The sequence below is a fragment of the Passer montanus genome, unplaced genomic scaffold (assembly GCF_014805655.1).
Source record: "Passer montanus isolate IOZ18808 unplaced genomic scaffold, ASM1480565v1 scaffold107, whole genome shotgun sequence".
NCBI classification, from domain to species: domain Eukaryota; kingdom Metazoa; phylum Chordata; class Aves; order Passeriformes; family Passeridae; genus Passer; species Passer montanus.
The window spans coordinates 519,931-542,811 of record NW_024357281.1 but is presented as its reverse complement, the minus strand read 5'-3'; the positions used below and the strand labels follow the sequence as shown (position 1 = coordinate 542,811).

At 38.2% G+C, this 22,881-nt stretch overlaps 1 protein-coding gene across 1 annotated transcript; it reads right to left on the bottom strand.

Moving 5' to 3' along the window:
* Nucleotides 1–9,252: 9,252 nt before the first annotated feature.
* MC4R (melanocortin 4 receptor) lies at nucleotides 9,253–10,657 on the bottom strand. The gene is made up of 2 exons (XM_039721874.1): nucleotides 10,534–10,657; nucleotides 9,253–10,380 (listed from the first exon to the last, which is right to left on the bottom strand). The coding sequence occupies exon 2, from the start codon at nucleotides 10,295–10,297 to the stop codon at nucleotides 9,302–9,304; it is 996 nt and encodes a 331-aa protein (XP_039577808.1). The 5' UTR covers nucleotides 10,298–10,380; nucleotides 10,534–10,657; the 3' UTR covers nucleotides 9,253–9,301.
* Between the last annotated feature and the right edge of the window lie 12,224 nt (nucleotides 10,658–22,881).

Genomic DNA, 22,881 nt, shown 5'->3' with positions numbered 1-22,881 from the left:
AGCTAGCAATTCACTTTGAATGAAAGTAGCTGTCAGATTTATAAAAACAATATTATTCTGATGAGTTTGGTTTAGTTCATTTTTTACCTAAATCATATCCAATCTTTTTGAGCCTGGTCCTTTGTTAAAACAGAGGCTATAGCCTTTAAAACAGAAAATGAATGGAAGAACATGTACAAATGTGTTTTTTCTTTTTTTTGCCCCTGTGGTCATCATTAGGAAATTAATGTTTACAGCTGAAATTTCTTGGTTGTCAGTGAAGGCACTGCAACAGAAAAAAGGGATGCCAAACAGACATCATAACTTCTGGCTGCATTTTGAATTCTTTCATTAGGCAGCAGATACAGTGAATCAGGAAGCTTCACTCATTATGTAAGTGGATGAAGATAAGAATATACGATGACTACAATATTCAGGTTAAGAAACTAAATCTCAGAAGGCAAGAAATATAGTCCAAGAGGAACTCGGAGCTCCTCTGACTTAAGTGAGGACTTCATGATTTTGTAGTAAATTACATTTTTCCACAAGAAAATTTTTTTGTTATTTCTTGAAGCAACACAGAAAGGTAAGAAAGGTTGTGAGTGTATTTTACCTCTTCTTTCGATATTGTGCAGGAAAACTAAGGCCTTATGAAGACACTTTTTCACAGTGTCTCATAAGGCACTGGCTGGCTTACCTGCTGTATCCACAATGTGTGTGTGGGGGGGAAGGTTTTACCTCAGGACACAAATTCAAAACTCTGCTTTTCTTTGTTTACCCAGATACACAAAGAATTTCTCATCTCCCTTAGCAACTCTTTGGAATTTCCTGAGCTCAGAATTAAATGAGCTTCTAAATGACAGTTAAAAATTATATTTTTCAGAATAAATTAAAGTTTTTCATTAAACGCCTACGCCTTTATCTCTTGAGTGTCCTAATATTTGAATAGCAACCACAAGATTGAAGCAAAAGATGGATGAAGACGGCAGGTTCACCTGCCATGTTTAAGATCCAGCTCCATGATTCATGAAACATCAAAAACAATTGTAATTATTTCTGTGACAGGTGTATATGCTGGCAATGTTAAAATACAGAAATTTGAAAATATAGCTCTTCCCTAAGTGTCTTTGTAGTTGCAAACTAAAATGCCCAGTGATAATACAGACAAAATAGTGTCACTTACTGCTTTAATATTTCTAGCATGTAAAAGCTACTTCCACAGTTAGTACCTATTTATTTGTAGTAAAAGTTTATTTAGAATAGAGGTCAGCTTGAGAGAAGACATATGTATGTTATCCCTGTTAGAAAGGAGATAAATCATAGAGACATAAAATCATGGTTTGGTTTGGAAGGGACCTTTCAAACCATCTGGTTGCAATCCCTCTGCCATGGGGTGGGACACCTTCCACCAGGCAAGGTTGCTCAGAGCTCCATCCAGTCTGGCTTTGAACACTTCCAGAGATGAGGTGTCCACAAATTCCTGCAGTGTCCACAACTTCCTGGGGCAACCTCTTTCAGTGTCTCACCACTCTCTTAATAAAGCATTTCCTTGTAATGTCTAGCCTAAACTTACTGTCTTTCAGTTTAAAGTCATCATCCCTTGTCCTGTCACTACATGCCCTTGTAAAATGTCCCTTTCCACCTTTTTTTGTAGGCTCCCTTCAGGTACCAGAAGGCCAGAATTAGGTCACCCCAAAACCTTCTCTTTCCAGGCTGAACAAATCCAATTCTCTCAGCCTTTCCTCACAGGAGAGGAGCTCATCCTTCTAATTATCTTGATGGCCTCCTCTGGACTTGCTCCAATAGGTCCATGTCCTTCCTGTGCTCGGGATCTCAGAGCTGCTGGGATGCAGCACTGCAGATGGGTCTCACCAGAGCAGAGTAGAGGGGTAGAATTACCTCCTGGCCATGCTGCTTTTGATACAGCCCAGGATTCCATTAAGTTTTCATCAGAAAACCTATTTTGCCTCATTAAAATAAAACAGCATCCTACATTCTGCCTCAAAAAAAGCCTCTTTCTATCTAAATTTCACTTAACAAGACAGGACCTTATTCACTTCATTGATCTTACTCCCACAGACAAATCAAAAAATTACAATTATTTGAAGGGAGAAATGAACTCTTCATCCCATTAGTGTCCATGGTAGTATTTTTCAATATCAACATACAGCCAAATTATATGATGTAAAACACCATGAACATTTTGGATCTATGCAAACCATCACACCTTTAATATGGCATAGAATAACATCCTATTCAACCTGGAGACAGTTCTTGCAGAGCACAGTCCTTGTTTTAGAGGGGTAATTAGGTTTGTCTGTATTATTTTGAGCACTGTATTTCCTTGGGTGAAGCTGAAGATAATAACAATAGGAAAGCAATTCACCTCATCTCCCCAGCAAAAACTTAAGGATAATAAGTAAAGATTTGTTTTTATCCAACCTGCATTATTTGCATTTGTCTTCATGCACAGACAGGATTTTTTCCAGTCTTACTGTGGTTGCTTGTGTATTCAGATAATTTGAAGCATCAGTGACAATGTATGGTATACACTGTAAGATGACTTTCAATGCGTTAATGTAAAAACCCTCAAGTCAATCAGAACTTGGCAGGTTAGTGCACAGGCAGTAAAATCTCTGGAGAGATATCTGCATAGTTCCTGTTTTCCAGAAAGCTTTCAGCCTCACTTGGAAAAGGCTAAATTGGGAGAGTATGAAAAGTGATTACCTCAATAGTAGCAATTTAATGTTTTATTTTATTTTTTTTTTTAAATTCAGACACCTTTTGTTTACCCCTTCCAGCAGAAAAAAAGTCTGCCTTTTTTTTTTTTTTCATAAATCAGTTTTCAGGCTGTACTGAATACAGCTTCAGAAGCCTCACTGAGTATTTTTTATGATGTACTTGAAGGCTGTTTGTTGAACTTTGCATGACCTGAACTTGTACGAGCAGAAATCTTGGAACTTCACAGAGATGTTATGGCAAGAGAAGCTATTTGTATAGCAAATATTATGTTCATTAATATGTTTTAATTCCTCTGCACTTCAAAATGGTTGCTGCAGATTATTTCAGAAATGAAGTTTTTTGTTTATTCTCTGCTTGTAGTGGCTCTACATGTATTTGGACTTTTGTTTCTTTACTCACCCACTGCCTTTTACAAAGAATAAAGCTCTAGTTGCATGTTTGTTTCAAATATATTTAAGCACAGCAAATTGCACACCTACGTGATTTTCGGTTTTCTTTTGGCCACATGGAAGACTATGTGAATCACTTTTCATCAATGTGTGGCGCAATGTAAGCAAGGTTTCCAATGGAGCCCCGGCTTGCAGAGGGGCCGCAGCCTCATCTGCCATTCCTGCAGGGCTGTGTCCAGAGGGATATGCAGGGACACAACCTGGTGGTACAAGTCTGGCTGCCATTTCCACATAAAGGATGAGCATCAGTTAGGAAAGGTGGATAGTTTTGAGGACGGAGATAATAGAAGTAAGATAGGGTTCAACAGTACAGTGTTCAAAGACATTAATAGAGAAGCTAGTACCAGATTTTGAAACTCTACGGTGACAACCCTTCAGAAGGAAAGAGCCCCAAAAAAGGAGCATTTTGTGCTGATTAGTTCATCACGGGGGGAAAAAGTTACAGAGAGGAGCTGTGTGGGCTGGCTGCAGGCCCCCAGTCTCCATCCCCCTGCACTGCTCCAGGGGGGAGGTGGAGAGTTGGGAGTGAAGGAGTGAGGTTGTAGCTGAGAAGGAGGACTGAGGAAGAATCGTGTAACTTTAGTGTTTGTATTTTTTTCCCACTAGCTGAATCACTAAGCAAATATTTTAATTTTTCATAAATTAAGTTCTTTATTCCCAAATCAAGTTTGTTTTGTCTGTGATAGTGATCGATAAGTGATAATCCTGTTTTCATCCAGACCCGTGAGATTTGTCATTCCTGTTCTTCCTATTTTCTCCCCTCATCCCACTCATGGGGCATGAGCAAGCAACTGGATGAGGTTTTGCTGTTGAGCAAAGTCAGCCCCACCATACAGACAGGGCATGACTTGGAAAACTCAGATTGATGGCAGTGTAGAAATACACAAATCCAGAAATAGATCAAGCATGAAAGCTAATAACTGAAACAAATAAACAATATTTGCAAGGGACCAAAACCAGTAAAAGCAGAGCATATTAATACTTTTACATTAAAAACTTGAAGGGGGTGATCTGAAAATGTCTTTGTAAATGCACAAAATGAGGAAAAATATGGAAAACATCTTGGAAAACAGAACCATTGGGAAAAAAGGGGGAAAAACCAAGAAAGGTTAATTCATAACCTGGTTTATATGACAATGAGCATCTGTAGTTGTAGTTGAGGGTTCCTATGACATGTGAAGTCTTTTTTTTTTTTGGTGAGAGAAACATTTTACATAAAGGGAAAACTTTGCGATACTTGAGATATGATGAAAGGGATCAGAATGTTAACTAAAAATCTAAGGTAATTTCTGGATAAACAATTAAGATTTCATGCCCAAGGGTACATTTTCTGAGAGTTCCTTCCAGTGGCACTGAGACTACAATTCTTATACAAACCTATAAACAATACAGTGTATTATAAACAACATCAAAGTTCTTCACCAGAATTAGGTTTGAGGATGGAGGAGGCCCAAATAAACACTGTATAACAGGATCAATTTAACAGCAACTGAGTAATTTTAGGATTACATTAATAACATGTACACCATACATGTCTTAAAGGCATAACTGAAGGCATTGTTGCATGTTTAAGAATGTGACTCTATCAGAGCATTTATCCTTGCTTCCAGACAACAGCATGTTTCAGATGTAAAAGACCTGAAAAGACCTTTGGGTCATCATTCAAAATCTGCTGTACTGAGACCAACTACATCCTCTAAGTACTTTTTGGAGTCTTTTGCTTTGTTCCAAAACTACTTCAAAGTTAAAAAAATGTCCCTCTTGAAGAAGAAAGACATTTCCTTCAAAAGTTTTTTGTGTAAAATTTAAGTCACTTATTGGGCAAATGTGGAGAACACTGTAATCAATTTCTAGCTCAGGAAAAGGTTTCACTCTAGCAGGATGAATAAATCCATTAGGCTCTCTTTTTTAGCAGAAGTAAAAATGTAAATCCTTACACATGTAAAATGGAGACAAAACCATTTCCTTGCTGCAGAAGAACATGCAATTGCAACTGTATTGGGTTTGCATCAACTTCTTCTGTAGAAGCTGCCAAAAGCTTCCTCCAGGTCTGGCAGAGCCAATGCCAGCCAGCTCCAGGACAGACCTGCATCTGGCCAAGGCTGAGCTAGTTAGAAACAATGGCAACTCCTCTGAGATAACATATTTAAGAAGAAGAAAAGAAGTTACTGTGCGGATCTAATTGCAGACAGAGAAGACGGGAGTGAGAACACATGTGATGAACAGCTCTGCAGACACCAAAGTCAGTGGAGAAGGAGGGCAGGAGGTGCTCCAGGCACTGGATCTCAGATTCCCCTACAGCCCATGGAGGTCCATGGGAGTGTAAAGATCCACCTGCAAGCCATGGAAGAGACCCACATCAGAGCAAGGGGATGCCCAAAAGAGGGCTCTGAACCTGTGGGAAACCCATGCTGGAGCAGGTTCTTGCTGGGACCTGCAGACCTGTGGAGAGAGGAGCCCACACTGAAGCAGGTTCCTTGGTAGGACTTGTGATTCCCATGGGGGACCCATGCTGGAGCAGGCTGTGCCTGAAGAACTTCTCCCTGTGGAATAATGACAAGAATAACAAGAATAATGACAGTAATATGAAGAATTGTTGCCTGTGGGATGGGCTTACATTGGAGAAGTTCATGAAGACCTACCTCCCGTGAGAGGGACCCTGTGGTGCAGCAGGGGAAGGACTCCTCTCCTTGAGAAGCTGAAGGAACAATGTGTGGTGAACTGACCATAGGCCCCATTCCCTGCCTCCTTGTGCACCTGGGAGGGAGGAAGTAGAGCTGGGAGGGAGTGAGGAAGGGAGGGGTGGAGGGAAGGTGTTTTTAAGGTCATATTTTACTTGTCATTGTACTGCTCTGATTTTGTTAGTAATAAATTCAATTAATATTTCTAATTCAAGTCTGTTTTGCTCATGAGCAAATCTTTCATGAGTAATCTCTCATGGTCCTTATCTCAACTCATGAATCCTTCATTATATTTTCTCTCCCCTGTCCAGCTGCAGAGGAGAATGAGAGAGCAGTATTGGTGGGTGTCTGGCATCCATCCAGGGTCAGCCCACTACGGTTATCTAACATGACCAAAATGCTAAGTGCTAAAGCAATTACAGTCCTAGTCATTTAAAGAAAGAAATCACATTTTCTTGGAATATTTTCAAATAGAAGGACAAAGCTCCAGAAAATTGACTGTGGAAAATAATCCTCCACTCCTCCTACTCTCCAACAAGCTAGATTAATTTATTTATCTTTCACAACAATAATTCCTATGGTTCTGGAAAACTGAAGCTACTCAGAAGAAACAGGCTATTTTGGAATAGGGAAATTATCTATGTAGCAGGTGTTTCAACAATTTAAATTAATTGCATTCTCCAAAATGATACCATGAAATGAAAAAATCCTCTTTAATTAGATGGAGTTCCTTTTAATAGAGTTTCTTTAATTAGAAACTCTATTTAAATATATGTATATACATTTATTGTTATGAAATAAAGACAGAAGTGCTGCTAAACAGGCTCAGAGCTGCTAAAGCTCTAGAATAAGCTAGTTTTAAAAATTATATTTATAAATGAAATTTAGACCCTAATGGTGTAACAACTGTCTTGACTACTCTTAGTCCAAATAAGCATAAAAGAGATACACACTGGGTTTTTTTGAAACACAGTCTTCTCAGAATTCAGAGGTATCTGCTTCTTGTACATCTGAAGGGAAGAAATAGAGGCTTTCAAGGTAATGTTCAGAACACCTAAGGTAGTATCTTGCTCTTTGGTCACTTTCATCGGGGCCCTCTCTACACCCATGAACTACAAAAGGAAAAGCTGGAGCCCCCAGTATCATAATTTTCAGTCCTAAAACAGCTATAGAAAGTAAGGAGAAGCAAAGATCAAGCAGGAATTATGCCTTGTTTAAACTGGCATCAGTATTTTCTTTCATTACTACCTGAGCATTTTTGTATTGTGACTTGTGGGAGACGGAAAAGCCTTTAGTAAAGCCCACTGGATTTTTGAATAGAATATTAATTTAAATACATTCATTTATTTCTCTGCTGGGGTTTAGTTCTCCTCCTTTGGCTTTTTTTATTCTATACCCAGTAGAACCAGGTATTATTGAAACATTTATAGTTTCTTCCAGAAGAAAATAGTAGACTTAATGTAGTAAATATATTTCAATACCCTTCACACTGCGACTGTTATGATGTGGAAATATCATTTGTTAAAGCTGAGAAAAGGCAATAGTGATGTTGCAAGCAGCAGGGTCCATGGATTGGACCAAGCACAAGAGTAGGCTGTAGGAGACCTGATATTAGTGTTGTTGGTCTACCAAGGGACTTCAATGCACAAAGTCAAATGATTTTCTTGCTCGTCCAATAAATAGCTGAAGTTAAAAACACTAAGACTCCCCCTAAGTCCTTCATGCTCTTTAAAAGAAGAGCAAATGTAGTTTTACAATATCTTGAAAAGTTACCCACAACTGAAATATCAGCTTCTATCTGGAGAATCCAAGATAGAAACCACTGGTCTCTTTGAATAGCTCTTTATTTTATGCTTTTCTTTGATGAAGAAACTAGCAGCTGTAGAGAACAATCTGTTTCCAAGAAAATAAATAGGACTGATCATCCTGTTTTTCATTCATTCACTGCTCATCTTGGTGAAAAGCAAGCATTCAGGATTAAAGCCTGAGCTGTGTTTTACTTTTAATTTTGTGTTCTTAAATCAGAACTCTCCAGACCTTCTACAAGTTTCACTGTGTTTTATACTTTTTGGGACTAGATAAATTACTCTTTTTTCTCCTTACATACAAGCTGATATCATCAAAATATCAAGATACTAAGGGACATCTTCACAGAATCCTGTGTAGTCACATTTATGCTTTAAACACCTCCAAAAGTACTAATACCAGGGGCCCGAGATCCTTAAAACAACCTGTGAAGAGAGTGGAATTTTAAGGTGAAACTGAGGCAGAGAGTAGATGCCTGCAAAGGTGAATTGTATTCAAGCAGCTGCCAGATGCTGAGCGTCAGTAGCCAGCCTCATCAGCAGGGACTCATTCCATGTGACAGCATTGCCCCTCCAACACCCATGTGCTCTACAGTGTGGGCTGAGGTGCTCTGACCAAATTAACACCTGTCCTGACTCCTGTGTAAAGATCCTGGCAGTGGATCCCACCTGCTAACACCACATTTCATAATAGAAGGCAGCTTGTTTTCAACAAAGATGTATTTTTATCTGGAGCACAGAGTCCTTATTCCCCACAGCACCTCAGAACAAGGACTGAATGTTCCAGTTGAACTTCCCTCTTTATCTTCACCAGGTAAATCTCGGTGAATTTTTGCACTGCTGCTGGCACTGTCAAAGTTAATATTGTACCTGTTTCATGGCCGAATGGAGGGAGCTAGTCTGCCTGGATGCCAGTCTAGTAGATATATCCAGGACTGTTTGATGCTTCAGGGAGCAATTTAAATTTTGCAAAAAGGTACTCTCAGACATACAGCAATCATCTTGAAAACAAGCCCGACCCAAAGCCCAAGCATTCAACTGGCTGTGTAGCAATTGTTTCTTGTGGGCAATAACTGTAACAAAAAATTGAATTACTGCTGCGAAGCAAAACAAGAAGAATTCAAAATGTATAAATACAACTTGTTAGCTTCACTAGCCTTTCTGAAAAATCTGTTTTCTAATTCCAGAGAACCTTTAATCCACTAATGTAGAAACATATGCTCTATTCTTACCTGAATATAATGTAGTGGATAGCTATAATTACTTCAACAGAATAAGAAACAATATCAGCCAATATGTACTGTAAGTCAAGCAAGATATTTATTTTGTCAGCAGTTGGAATATATAGCTGCTCATGTTTGTTACTATTTCACATTCATGATTACATTTATGTGCTTACTTACAAACTGATATCAAGTGCTACTGCTCTTTCCAGCCAAATAAATTACAAACCACAGACATCATGAACATTATACAGAAATATGAATTCTACATGAATGGAACATAAGAATGGGAGTGGGGGGGGAGACAGAAAGAGGTGCTCACTCTTAAAGATTTAAACCAAATTCTGCTGAGAAAGAGGATCCGAAGGCTTGGAAATCTGTGCTGCCTGTTGTGTATACAGTAACATATCCATCCATTCGGTTTAATATTTGCCAGGGAAATCACAAAGCCCTCTCAGGCTACAGCAGCATATAATCTCCTTGAATGTTTTCCTGAGCTCCTGACTCCGGAATGCATAGATAAGTGGATCGATGATGGAATTGCACATGATGAGGATGAGGTAGAAATTAAAGTGGGACATGAAGCACACACAGTAAGGGTTGTAGGGGCAGGAGATGTAGAAAATCAGGTGTAGGAAAAATGGAGCCCAGCACACAACAAAAACTCCAATCAGGATGGTGAGAGTGATGGCCCCTTTCATGTTGGCCCCTTGGCGAACAGGGCCAGTCCCTGGAAGAACAGCAATCTTTTTTATGTGCATACGAGCCATCATAAACATGTGGACATAGAGAGATGCCATGAGAATGAGCATAGTGAAGAACATGCTGATTAGGCAGATGATGACAACACTGCTGTCAGAGTAAATGATGAACAAAATGCCTGAGACTGTGCAAGCAGCCCAGATGCATGTGATGATAACCCCTACACGCTTCACTGTCATGATATTATGGTACTGGAGGGCGTAAAAGATTGTAAAGTACCTGTCCACTGCTATTGAGAGAAGACTGCAAATTGATGCAAGCAGGGAACTGCAAATGACTGAGTCGATGACATTGTCAATGTTTATGGTAAAGCTCTGTGCATCTGTGTCTGTGTTGTTTAGCAGCGTGATGACAATGGTTTCTGATCCATTAGATACACTCACTAGCATGTCAGCCACTGCCAAGCTACAGATGAAGAAGTACATGGGTGAATGGAGGTTCTTGTTCTTGGCTATGGCCACAATGACCAGGACGTTCTCCAGCAAGCTGACGATGCCCAGAGTCACAAACACTTCAGGGGATACAAAGAGTTGCTCGTAGCAGCCTCCTGAGGAGTGACCCTTCGCATTGGGCTCGCTGGCTCCTCCGTGCAGTCTGTAGCTGTGGTTCCAGAAGTGGAGAGGCTGGAGTGTCCCACGATGCTGGGTGAAATTCATCTTATGGAGATCCCTTTTGGCTTCCTGCTTTTAAAACTCACGTTCCTTTTGCATTCCTTTGAAAACCTTCTTTGGCTCTTCAGCTTGGAAAAAAAAAAAAAAAGAAAAATAAGCTTAGGACTGAGGCAGGCAGCAGTTCAGAACACTTCAACTGCTGTGAAAAAAATAAGATTTCAGACTCAGAAGAACTGGTTTACACCCTTACAGATACAGTTCCTGATCATCATCACATTTACCTTGGTGATCTATGTCACAGAGTCCCAACAGTCTCTATGTGTGCATCAGATTCTCCCTTATGGTCAGTTCCTCTTTGGTTCACTGAGATGCTGCAAGGCTTTTTTGGTGCTTTCCATTAAAAAGATGTGACCATAAAATGCCCAAGCGACTGCTGCGGAGCAGGAACTATTTTCAAACTGCAAGCACCAGTCTCACTGTCAGGCAGTGCATGCTGGCTGCCTGTTTCACCGTGTGTGGAAGAGAAAAATATTCAGGGCACTCTCCGCCTCTGCTTTTCTTTCCAGCCAATGGGACTCAGGAGCTGCAGAAAGTGGAGGGGCTGCTGATTCTGAGCCTCTGTGAAACATCGCATGGCACAGCACAGCAGGTTCAGATGCAGCACAAGTTACCAGTAGCTTCAGGAAAGCAGACAAGCTACTCTTTGCTTCTCTTCTTTAGCTTCTCAGAATAATATTTCAATACTGATTTTCAATTAGCAAAACTTTCAGAATTGTACTAACAATCTTACAGAATTCTTGCAGCTGAAGTGATAGATTTTATTTTTCAGATTCTGATTTACTCTGGCCCCTTCTGTGGTACAAACTTATTCTGCTTTGTATGTGGGGCAAAATAAGAACAGGGAAGGAAAGCAAAAGAATATCTATTTCCTCTTGGTTCTCTCTCCTAGATCCCCTTTGCCTTGCTACTTTTCTATGCCTTAGCTGTCCATTTCCAGGATGTGTTTGCAAGGTTGCATTATACTCTCTAGTGAGATTCTCATAATTTTTAAGATATGGAGGCAAGATAAGGATCAAAACCAACATGATCCAAAGTCACAAATGCCTTAATAAATGGTCCTAAATGAAGTAGTTTTTTTCCAGGTAATAGACTTCTTAGTAATCTTATTATTGAGAAGGAAAAGATGATGGAGTTGATTTCAGAAGCCCAGTCACCATCAAGAATTAAGATATCGGGCAGAAAAAGAAAACTCAGTATTTAGAACAGATGAAGGAAATCTGCAGGAGACAAAGTTGGAACCTGTAAGAAATAGAGCTCATACAATGGCAATGACACAAAAGCATCAATAAATCTCCTAGAAATCCACATGGCCCAGGAGCCCTAGAAGCACAGGGATATCCCTGGCTTACTGGGCATGAGCTGAAAGTCAGTTTGCGTGCAGTGTGTCAGAAAAAGCCCTTGAGAATAAAGAAGAAAAGAATTGCCAAAGTAACATGAAGAGAGAGGACAAAAGTTGTTTTCTTGTTATTTCTTCAAGCATTGCAACTGAGGTTTGAAAAATAAGTATGCTGAACGAAGCCTGAAACACAAATGGATTTTAAAGGCCATAGGAAAGTCAGTCACTGCACCTGAGAGTAATGTTTGCAAGGAAATTGTTTCAAAGAACATTTCCAGTTGACTACCAGTAGGGCTCTGGAGGGGTCTGTACCTGATGCAAAAGTCTATTTCCTATAATGTCTCAAAATGTTTTCATCTTCTGTGCATTAGCTGGTTTTAAAGTGAACCAGCTAATAAAGAGGTACAGGATGACAGAATGCATGTAGAAGCACAACTATCTGTATTTAACATCTCAGCATCAGGATGAAGTGTGATTTTACTTTCACGTTTGGATTGCTGTAGAGCTATGGTTATGATGACCTTTATCAGAAGAAAAGCCTCAGTCAATATTTTCTGGGTACTTCTTCAGATAGATTGCTTCATAAAACTGAAACATAAACCACCAAGACAAACAAAATAACTTGTGGAACAGGAAATCCCACATTTATTAGTTTGGAATACATCATTTACCAGCAGCATGCCTGAAATTGAAGTTTGCTGCTGAAAGGGTGACATTTGTTTTCCTGTCAAGACATAATGCAAACCAGAATTCAAAAAGATTTTTTTATCTAGTTACTGATCCTCAGGCCACTATACAGTATTCACTAACTCCTGACATAGACAGGATATGCACACCCAACCATTAAAGAACAGAACTGCAGAATAATTATATAAAGACTGATGTGGGAGAACAGCATCTCCTCAGATAACCTATCTTTTCTACACCTACATCCAGAAATGTGTAATCTGCAAGGTATCCCAAGGTAACAGCCACTCAACATCCCTTCTTTCATGAATCTCTCCATGCTGGAAGTGCCCACAACACAGAGATCTCTCTCCCTTCACCTACTAAAGTGGACCTAGATCAGGTGAGCCTAGAGAGAAACTTCCTCTAGGGAGTTTGATCCACTTATCTGTCTGTTTGCCTCCTGGCCCCTCCCTTTTACTGCACATTGTCTCCATTCTCATCCCCATTTATGTTTTCATTTGCTCTCTTCACCCAGAAGCTATCCACATAATGCTCCATCTTTGATTTTTTGCTGAATGTGTCATAAAAGTGTAGTATTGGTTATAGCAATGGAAAGAAAAGCCCACTTTTTTTTTCTCACACAGAGCTATCCCTCCCCTCCAAATTTCTACTTATGCTCTGCACTCTTGGGGCATATTTGTTTTAGTGCTTGCCACTCATATTTGTGGGATGGGGTTTCATTACTGGTAGCAGCAGACTTAAGGTAGCTTAGCAACTTACTTGAAACACTGAAGAGGTGATGCACCATCAGCCTGCTCTAACTAAAAGGTAAAACAAGCTGTTTTTTAAAATGAGAGAAGATGTATGTACATCTAATTACTTCCATGGTAAAAGATAGATGTGTGTCTCATGCTCCTATTTAATAAGAAATAAAACATAATGCTAAAATTGTTCAAAGTATCCTAGATCTCTCATGTCTGAAGACATGTTAATATTTCAATTATCTACTTCAAAGATGATAGGAGTCTTGCATAACAGATATCGCCAAAATTATTTCTTAAGTTTTAAAAACAAAATCTGAGACAATATTTCTTTTAAAAGTGGTGGTTTTCAAGCTTTTCAGCACCCTGGAAAACCAGCCTTGGTTGCAGAAAACTAGAAACTGATAACAGTGATATACTAATATGAGCTCCTGCTCTTAAGAGAAATAAACCATCAACAAAGATTTGAGCAAAACCCTCCTTTTTGATATAACTCCCCCATGTTCTATGCTCTGTTTGCAGGTACTCTTTGACACCCTCTTTCCAGACAGGGTTACAGTGATCTCCACCATTTTTGAGAGACGAATTATCCTTTGCCAGTTGAATTTGAGTCAGATAAAAGCATTCACTGAAATCAATGAGCAATCCCAAAAGTGATACAAGAAGACAGGCAGAGGCATGAGCAGGCTCTACAGGTCCACAGTGGGAGAAAAAGAAAGGTGGAGGGAGTTCGCCCAGGCCCTTTCTTGCTCAAATGCACACTGTGTGAGGTCTCTTTGAATCCCATGACCATGTTACTCAAGTACAGAGATAATATTTAGCACTTCAGCATCTGTAAGTGGAAATAGAGGAGTGGCTGTGGGAAGCTGGCTAGAAGGGGGAACCAAAGAAACAGATTATTAACATTTAATTAGTCCCTTGGCTTTGTGTGATTATGCTGCTACTGTCCAAAGGGCGATGCTGCATTTACATGCACAAGCATAATTCATGGAGGAGTTTGATTACATGTCCTCAGGTCCAGATTTTCTGTGCATTCTAAAACTCAAGTCTGTAACTGCAGTAAAAACTGAAGTGTATTTTAGCTGATTTTGAAATTTTAAAAAAAGACCCAGGCAATTAAACTTTGGAAGCTTCTATGAGGTTTTAGTCTGCATCATCTATCTATGTAGCAGCGGCCAATTCCACTCAAGATCCAAAAAATTATTAAAATAATGCAATGTACTTCTACCTGCTCTCCACAGATGTTTTTGGGAAAAGCATTTATATGATTCTTTCCAGTTCATTAAATTAGCCTCTCAGTAATACGGGGACACTTGTTTGCTAACATTTTTGGACCAGTAGTTTTCTTTCGGTCTCACAACATCCCTCTGGATCAAATCCCTGTTCTTTAGTCTGTCCACCAGTCACCTGTTAACTTACAACAATCTGAAAATCTCTGGGTGATGCATTCTCTACTAACATCCCTGTAAGTGATGGAGATATTAAAAAAAAAAAAATTCCCAAACTCTGTTGTTTCCCAGTGTTCAGGAATTTGATCACTGTCTTTTGGTACCATATGCATATAAAAACACTTGTCAGTGGAAAGCTGTTCTAATATATTTTCACGAAGCACTTTTTGGGGTCACTGGTTGTCTCATAATCATATGCTTTTAAAGTGAAAGAAATTTTAAAGCAAGAGTTTTCAGCGTCGAGAGCAGGATTCTCAGTAGCTTACTTCTTTTCCTCAGTTACAAGGAATAAGAGAATTATTTATCAATCTGGAGACTGAAAGCACATAAATGTTGATTTTTCTGGCAAATTATATGTTTGCACTTACTTGAAAATGTTGTAAATGTGCAGAAGTGGAATGCTTTTCATTAAAATGTCATTACAACCACAGAAGTTTTAAACACTAAGCAGTTTAAATCTGATCTCATTGCTATTTTAGGTGATCAGCATTATGATGATGGATATTATTAATTTGCAGTTAATGCAGTAATCACCATCCTTTTAGTTTTTTTTCACTCATCCTTCTCAGAAATAATGAATTTTCTTTTCCTGGCTTGTAGATTTAGGTGCTTGTCTGTTCAGACTCATCTGAAAGACTTTTTTCAAGTGATTTCACAATCTCCTCGATGTTTATAACCCTCTCCAAATATCTCCCAAAAAGACATGCAGCAGCATCTGGGTTTAAGTACAAAATAAATATTACGATCAATCCAGATCATCAAATCAAAAAACAAAAATATAGATTTTTTTTATGAATAAGCCATTATTTAAATGATTTATGATTTTTAAAATTAAGCTGTTAACCTGGTCTTTTTCTTTGTTCATGACCTTTGAACCATAAATATGGCAGAAGTAATACTTCTAACATCTGCATACACTTCTTCTCTCCCTATATGCACCTGACAGGGCCATTCTCAGCACTACCATTCTTTCTCTCACTTTAGATCATGAGATTTGTATATATTATGAAGTTTAAAAAGATCTTCACTTTTCTAGTCTATCACTTTCACTTTTCTACCATAATTATACTTGTTTTTTATCTGTGAGAGAAATGCAATAACGTTTCATTCTAGCCGAAAAACAATCTAGTCAGTCCAGCTGTCTAACCATGAAAAATGGTATGTCTCATTATAGTTGAATAAGAAGTAGAGAGCCACAGCAGAAAAATTGGCAGATCATCATGTAAAGAAAACCCAGGATTGTGATGTGGGAAAAAAGCAGCTCTTTTATATTATGTCAAATCACTTCAGTTTCTCAGAAAAGTCCACTGAATGGCAGTGTAACCAAAAGTTAGTGTGAGATGGAAAGCTACTAATTGGCTTAGTTTTTTCTTCCAGTCCAATCACCTCCAAGTGTGATTGTTTTTATTCCAATGGAAAAATCAGACATTACCATGTAATCATTTCTTTAGTAGCTTTGCAGGAAGGAAGAGTTGTGTACTTAGTAGGCACTATTCAAGATGCATAACTTATGTCTGAAGGGGCATACATACATACATGCATAAATACATAAATATATACATACGTACTATTACCAAAAAACAGATTATTGTAACCCTTACTGAATGTTCTCCCCAAAACCTTGGGCATGTATATACATATATATATATATACATATATATATATACACACACACACATATATATATATATACACACATATATATATTCTATATCTGCACAGTGGATTTTCACAGTTTCCATTCATTTCAGTACCTTCTCTAAGCACTCTATTTCTTAGCACAGATATTGAACCAGTGGTGGACAGAGTCTGCAGAGAGTGCTTAAGCTACTTGCAAATTGTTTTCCTTCATAGGAGTTCTTTGAAGGAACTAGAAATCCCAGAGTCATAATCTAGTGTAAGACATAAAGCAGACACACCAAGTGATGTGACAAGTGAGTGAGTCAGCCAGCAGCAGTGTCAGGATGAAAAGACAACCCTGAGAGTAATTCCCTGAGGTAAGTGCGTCGTCACAGACACACAATCCAAAATTGTCACTGTTTTTTCTGAGAACTGGACACAGAAGGGGAAAGTACAAAATGTCTAGACTTTTGCAGTGTGTCTACAGTGATTTGATTTCCTGATAACCTCTTTACAACAATCATCAGCATATGGTGAGAAGAATACCCTCTTTCATCTTGTGACAATTGTTGTTCCTGTTTTGAAAATCAGTACTTTAAAAAGTCTGAGTTACAAGATTATATTGATAATGAAGCTGACCCAGTGGAAAGTAGAAATATTTTGTTTTCAAAGTTCTCGTAGAACAGTCTTCTAAAATTCAGGGTCATGAACCAATTCCAGTTTTTGAATAGCAGAGTTGATCTGGGTCATTGCTAAGAACATCTAGCCCTCACTGAAGGGCTATTTTTCATAAACTTAGGAAGAGTCTCCTTTCTTCACTTTTCAGGAGCATGTATGCCCTATAAATAATTTTTCTCTCTACTCATGGGATACAGATTTTATGACTTTCTGTGGCAGAGGCTGATGACTTTCTACTATAACATACTCTCATGAAAATGAAAGGTTGAATGTATATATGAGAGTAGTGCAATAAGTTAAATAGAGTAGCTCTAGTGTCTTTATGGTGCTCAAAACTCCTCACTTTATGGTGGTTAAAAAAAAAGAGCAGAAGGGAGAGAAGGTAGCCATGGTAGAAGAGTAACACTTGAATCACCTTGATGGCTGAGAAATCAACCTGGAGTAAAAGATGCTTTTACTCCAACAGACAAGATGGGACTGGTGGCAGTTTAAATCCCAAAACTGAGTTAAAGATTGATAAGGGCTCAGAAGCAGTCTATAGAACTGTAGGTGAAGATACAGCCCCTTTGAGAAGTGAGCATGCAAAGCGCCAGAGTTCTCAAGCTGGACTGAAATTCTTTAATGTGTGAGTAATATTTTAACTGCCTTTGTACAGTAAAGAGGATTTGTTGAAGCTGACTGTTTAATTGAGAGGCTAGAGGGCTGTTTGAAACCTTTGAGAGTTAAAACAGGAAAAAACAAAGTACCAAAGGATCTTCACATGCCGTATGTCAGATTTTTCAATGAGGAAGGGAGTCTGTGCAGCTGTGTAAACTAGGATGCCAAATAGCTCTTGAGCAGACTCGTTCAGTTATTCCCTTAGTCCAGAGTGAATCTTACCGTGGCGCTGTGTGAGCACCAGTGATGAGATTTCTTCCTCACGTCTGCAAGAATGAGGTAGAAAATTGTAAACATAGGATGCAAGGGAAACAAAGGTAATTAAAATGCACGTTACATTTTCTTTCCAGTAAAGGAAAGCAGAAAACAAGGCCAAAATCCCTTCAAGGACTGTTAGCCTGGACAAACATTTATCAATATGCCAGCATGCAACACCTTAGGCTACTGTGAACTCCTGCAGATAACTGAAAAAACTTATTAAACAAAAAAAACCTGAAAATGTTAAAAATTTAATCAGGTAAAGAAAATCACAGAAAAATTAAGAAACGTGTAAAAAATGCCAAAGCAACCAAAAGGAATTTTCATCACCCTGGGAAGCTTTGATTAGCTCACTCAAAATTTACATGGCAGATAGCTACATCCTGGGAAGAATGGACTGATTCAGATTTCTTTCTGAGAAAAGCAACAATTTCCAGCAATTATTGCTGATAGTACTAAATAAAACTTCTTTAGCAAGTTATTTTAAGAACAAAAGCTACAGTGTTTTTTCATGACTCTCTTCAAACTAAGATACACAAAGTATAGTTAAATCATATTGTGTGTTTTCCCAAAAAATCCTGTTTCATCCTCCTTTCTTTAATAAATGAAATTCAGAGCTTCTTTGAAAGACATCAAACAAGCATCCTTTTTCTCTGCCTTTGAGGAGCTTTTCCTTATAATTTTAGAAAATGCTTGTTGAGGCAGAATCATAGTGAAACAGAGGATTTAACTAGCTACTTTGTGCTACTAAATCTATATGACTTATCACATGCTTAGTGACAGACTAATTCAGTTATGCTACACCATGCTACACCATGGCCAGAACTATATCACTGCCTTAAAGAGAGCCATCGTTTCCCTATGACAACTCTCGAGCAAAATGGGCTACTTCTGTTTACTTCAGATTGTAATGAGACATTCTTATAGCTGGTAGAGCAGCTGAGATCCCCCGTGAAACCCACAAAGGTTCTGAGAAATAATGAAAAGCATACGGAGAAGGAAAGCAGACCTAACTTCAGCTGAGAAGCTATTGATGGAAAGAGCACAACCTTCCCCATCAAGTTTTGTGAGCTTAGATACATGTGTGACTTTCATCTTTTGCGAAGTGCAAGCACTGCTAAGTCCTGAAAGATTTTTATTTAAAAATAGCTCTTATAAGTGTCTCTCTATATGGTGAAAATGATTTTCTGCAATGAAGTATAACAAGCTCTTTGTGAGGTTTATCACCTTTTTTTCCCTATCTCTCCTAGTGTAAAATCCCCACAAATGATAGTTAGCAAGGTCACTAAAATTCAAGCAAATTATTTTCTGCATTAAAGTAATTAAAACCACTCTGAGACAGAAGAGGGTAGTTTTTTGTCTCAGAGTCATGGAAGACAGGCAATTGCATTTCAATTAATTTACAGGATAGAAAAGAAACAATGATGAAGTATTACAGGTCTGTTTTAACTATCAGATATGTCAATGTGCTCTCACTGCTTGCTGTATGACAGTGCTTTAGTACTTTGTATGAAACAAGCAAAGGTCAGTGGTGTTTTATTTCAGGTGAATTCTCTCACATAAAATATATATTCTTCTCTTTACATCTTACACTACCTCTCCAGAGACAATTTTCATACATAGGGACATAAAATTAATGAAAATAGCAAGCTGATATCTTTTTAATGCTTTTAGAAAATCAGTGGCACTAATGAAAGTTTGTTTAAAGCTGTGATTTCTAAAGATTTCTGTTGCTGTCTACAGATCAAGTATCTACAGAATTAGCATTCCATGCCTCTTAATCACAGGATTTCATCTCAAGTGTTTGATATATTTATTTGAAGGAATCAAATGATCATGGAACCCCACTGTCATAAACACTGGGAAAAATACAATCTATTCCTCAAAGAACAATTGTAATCTCAGACTGGATTGAGTATTGTCTGGAAAAGTAATCTTTCCCTGGCCTCTACAATCTTGACCTAAATGACAAATTTATACTGCACCCAGTCTCACAAAATAATCAATGTGGTGCAGTTTTCACTATTCCTATTAATTCAGAGCATTTTCTGGGACTAGACACCAACTTCAATCAAAATTTTAAAATAAAGCTATTTAAGGAAAAGGTCAAACTTCATGAAAGGCTTAGCTCTGGACAGTTTTTAATTGGCTGCATCATATGACATTTTCTATCCTACACAGAGTTTCCAAGCCTACACTGCAGAGGTCAACGGCAGATACAATTAACAAACTACACTTTTGAACACGTTTCTTGAAAAAAACTACTACTTTTATAATGCTACAAAACTCTTATGAATATTGTAGTTTAACTTGGGTTTTTATTAATTTCTTTTATGCTTTCTAGCCCAAGGGGTCTCCCCTCTTCAGTGCTTGTATGGTAGGTTTCTTATCTTCAGCCTGGGTTATTGTTCGAGTTGCTTCTTTGAATTCAGACAATAAATACCCTTTACCTTTTCATGTCTGCATTCCATTCATTTGCTGTTTTGAAATGAATTAAAAGTGGTGGTGAGACTTAGTACGTTATGGCTGGATGTGGAAACCCCACCATGGATCCCCTGAGGGGGAGACCCCTGAAAACTTCTGTGCCAGGATTGAGAGGAGAACAGGACTTTTGGTTTTGTCAGTCTTCGGGTTGTTAATTTTTTCTCTTATCAGCAGTTCAGCGTGCTGTCTGCACACCAGACTTAGCATACAAACAGAAGGCACCAATAGTCACAAGACACACAGATTCAAGGTGTTTTAAAACTATTTTGTCCAATTAACTCTTAGAACGTATTTTATTTCTACGTTTCTACCAATAACTAATTATTTGTCTGTTCACATAACATCTGCATTGTGGTCCCTTTTAACCAATCACCCTGTGTTCTTAACACTGCAGAAAATGGAGTAGATGAAGAACAAGAAGGAGATCAGACAAAGTCTAAAGTCCTCCATCTTGTCTCCCATCCACCTCCATACTAAAAACCCAAAACTCTTAAGTTTCTCACCCTGTGATAAACTATACTGCTATCTATTTCACATACTCGTAGATTCCAATTCAACCCAAAGTCTTGGAAGCTTTCTCCATGGATGAAGATTAAAAGCAGTGTTCTCCTGGAGATCAGGACTTCTCAGGACAGGCAGAGAAATATTCCCTGTGCCCTGGGTTCAAACAGCTGGATAGAGACATCAGCATTTCTTACTCTCCCATTGCTACATTCCCTCAAGAGTTGTGCATTCTCCTCTTAAGTTATTTCATACACATATGAAATAACTTAAGAGGAGAATAACTTTGTCTAATTCTACCTGAGTTTCCCAAGCAGGCTGAGACATTTTCTGGAACTTGTTAGAACTATTACTTTTAAACTTTCATTTGAATCATATCCTTTTCTGAAATACCAATTCAGTTCCTACGTTCTTCTCAGGGTCTTGGAAGCTTATTCTAAAAAATGTAAAGAAAAAAATAATAATACCACTAAAGTTTATTTTTAATTTTTATTCTCAAAAATAATGCCCTGAAGATTCTTAATGACATAATTTTTAGAAATGCAGTGTCTTCTGTTGAATATATTGCTAAAACAGTATATGATAAATACATTGTAAATATATGAACCTATTGTGATTCCTCAGTTGTGGGAGCTCTTTTGTAATCAATGGCAAATTTTTTACTAATTCATTAAGTACCTCTCTATTTTAGTTATAATTATTCTGAGTCTGTTTTTGTCAGCCATCTTTCATTTAGGCTAGGACATACAAAATAAAAAGAGTAAAGTCTGAAGTGTATGTTTCTACTCAATTTTCCAAATAACTGAGAAGCCAGTAATCTATCCATGGTGACAAAGACTATAATTATTCCCTTTTTTATAAAAACATCAATTCACAGTGAACAAGACAAATTTTTGCCAGATTTAGCATTGTACTCTTCAAAGCAACAGAGAATAAATTAACTGAAATTATGTGTCCTAAGAAACTATTTTACTTTTTGTAAATACTGTGTGGAAGATGGTTTGGGAGGAACACACAAATTCAACTAATGTGCAAATTACTCCCTTCAAACCTTCTCTTGGCATAAAGCTGGAATTCTGCATGTGAAATAGAAGCTTTTGTTTGTATGAAATTCAGCTTTTGTTTGTCAAGGCAAGAGTTTTCTTAACTTGTTATTGAACTGACAGTACAATTCTTTATAAGCTCTTTATCACAGATACAGTGGGAGATTCAAAGTTTATTAGAGGAGCCCTCCCATGGAGTCATGAGGTGCAGAAAGGACCTCCTTGATTTCTAAGCTCCTTCTCAGAGAGGAGCCCAGGGGGGAACTGGATCCAATGTAGGCACAGTCTTTGTCAACAGCTTAAGTAACTTCGTCCCACAGGATTAAAGATGGCAAATCAGATATGTTTATGTAAAATTATTTATTACGAGAAATTATTAGAAAAAAAGACCTTAATCAGAATTATTTGCTACCCAGTATGTAAGCTAAAACTACTAGTAGTGTATAATACAGTCTAGTGCACTATATAAAAGCAAATATATTAAAGCACTTATATTAAAGCTAGCAAAAAGGAGCAATTATTAAGTAGACATTGATGTAACTCACCACACCAAAGCTTGTGGGCAGATTTTTTTCACTCGATCTTGAGGAGTATCCATGGGAGGCATCCCCACTTCAGGGAGGGAACATCACACACACACTCCAAGAAGGAATATGTTAGAGGAACCTACAGTGAAAAAAGTGGACTGGACTTTGACAGTGTAAAGCAAGACTGACTACCAGTCACATCTCCAGGTCAGCTTGGCAGCTCATGTGCCAAACCTTTGTCTCACTAACAGGATGTTAATTTGGGGTTGATGAGCCAGACTGGTTTCAGCAAAATGCAACACTAAAAACAGCACATGGCAGCTCCCTCTCAGCTCATCACTGATGGCTCCCAAAATAGGGCATTGTTGGAGTTGTTTGCCCATGTTCCAAGGTCAAGGAGTCCGGCTACTCTGTCCTTCTGCAAATGAAGATAATACGGAAAATTATATTAAACTGTTCAGGATGGATTAATAGCATTTCATAAAGTATTTTACTAACTGAAAAATGGTACCTCAAATTGGTGAAAAATATCCACAAAACTGATGAAGTATCATTAGTGAATCCAGTTAAAATTATTTTGTAGCAAA

Coding starts and splice junctions, on each gene's coding strand:
- MC4R (XM_039721874.1), bottom strand. CDS start 10,297: ATGAATTTCACCCAGCATCGTGGGACACTCCAGCCTCTCCACTTCTGG.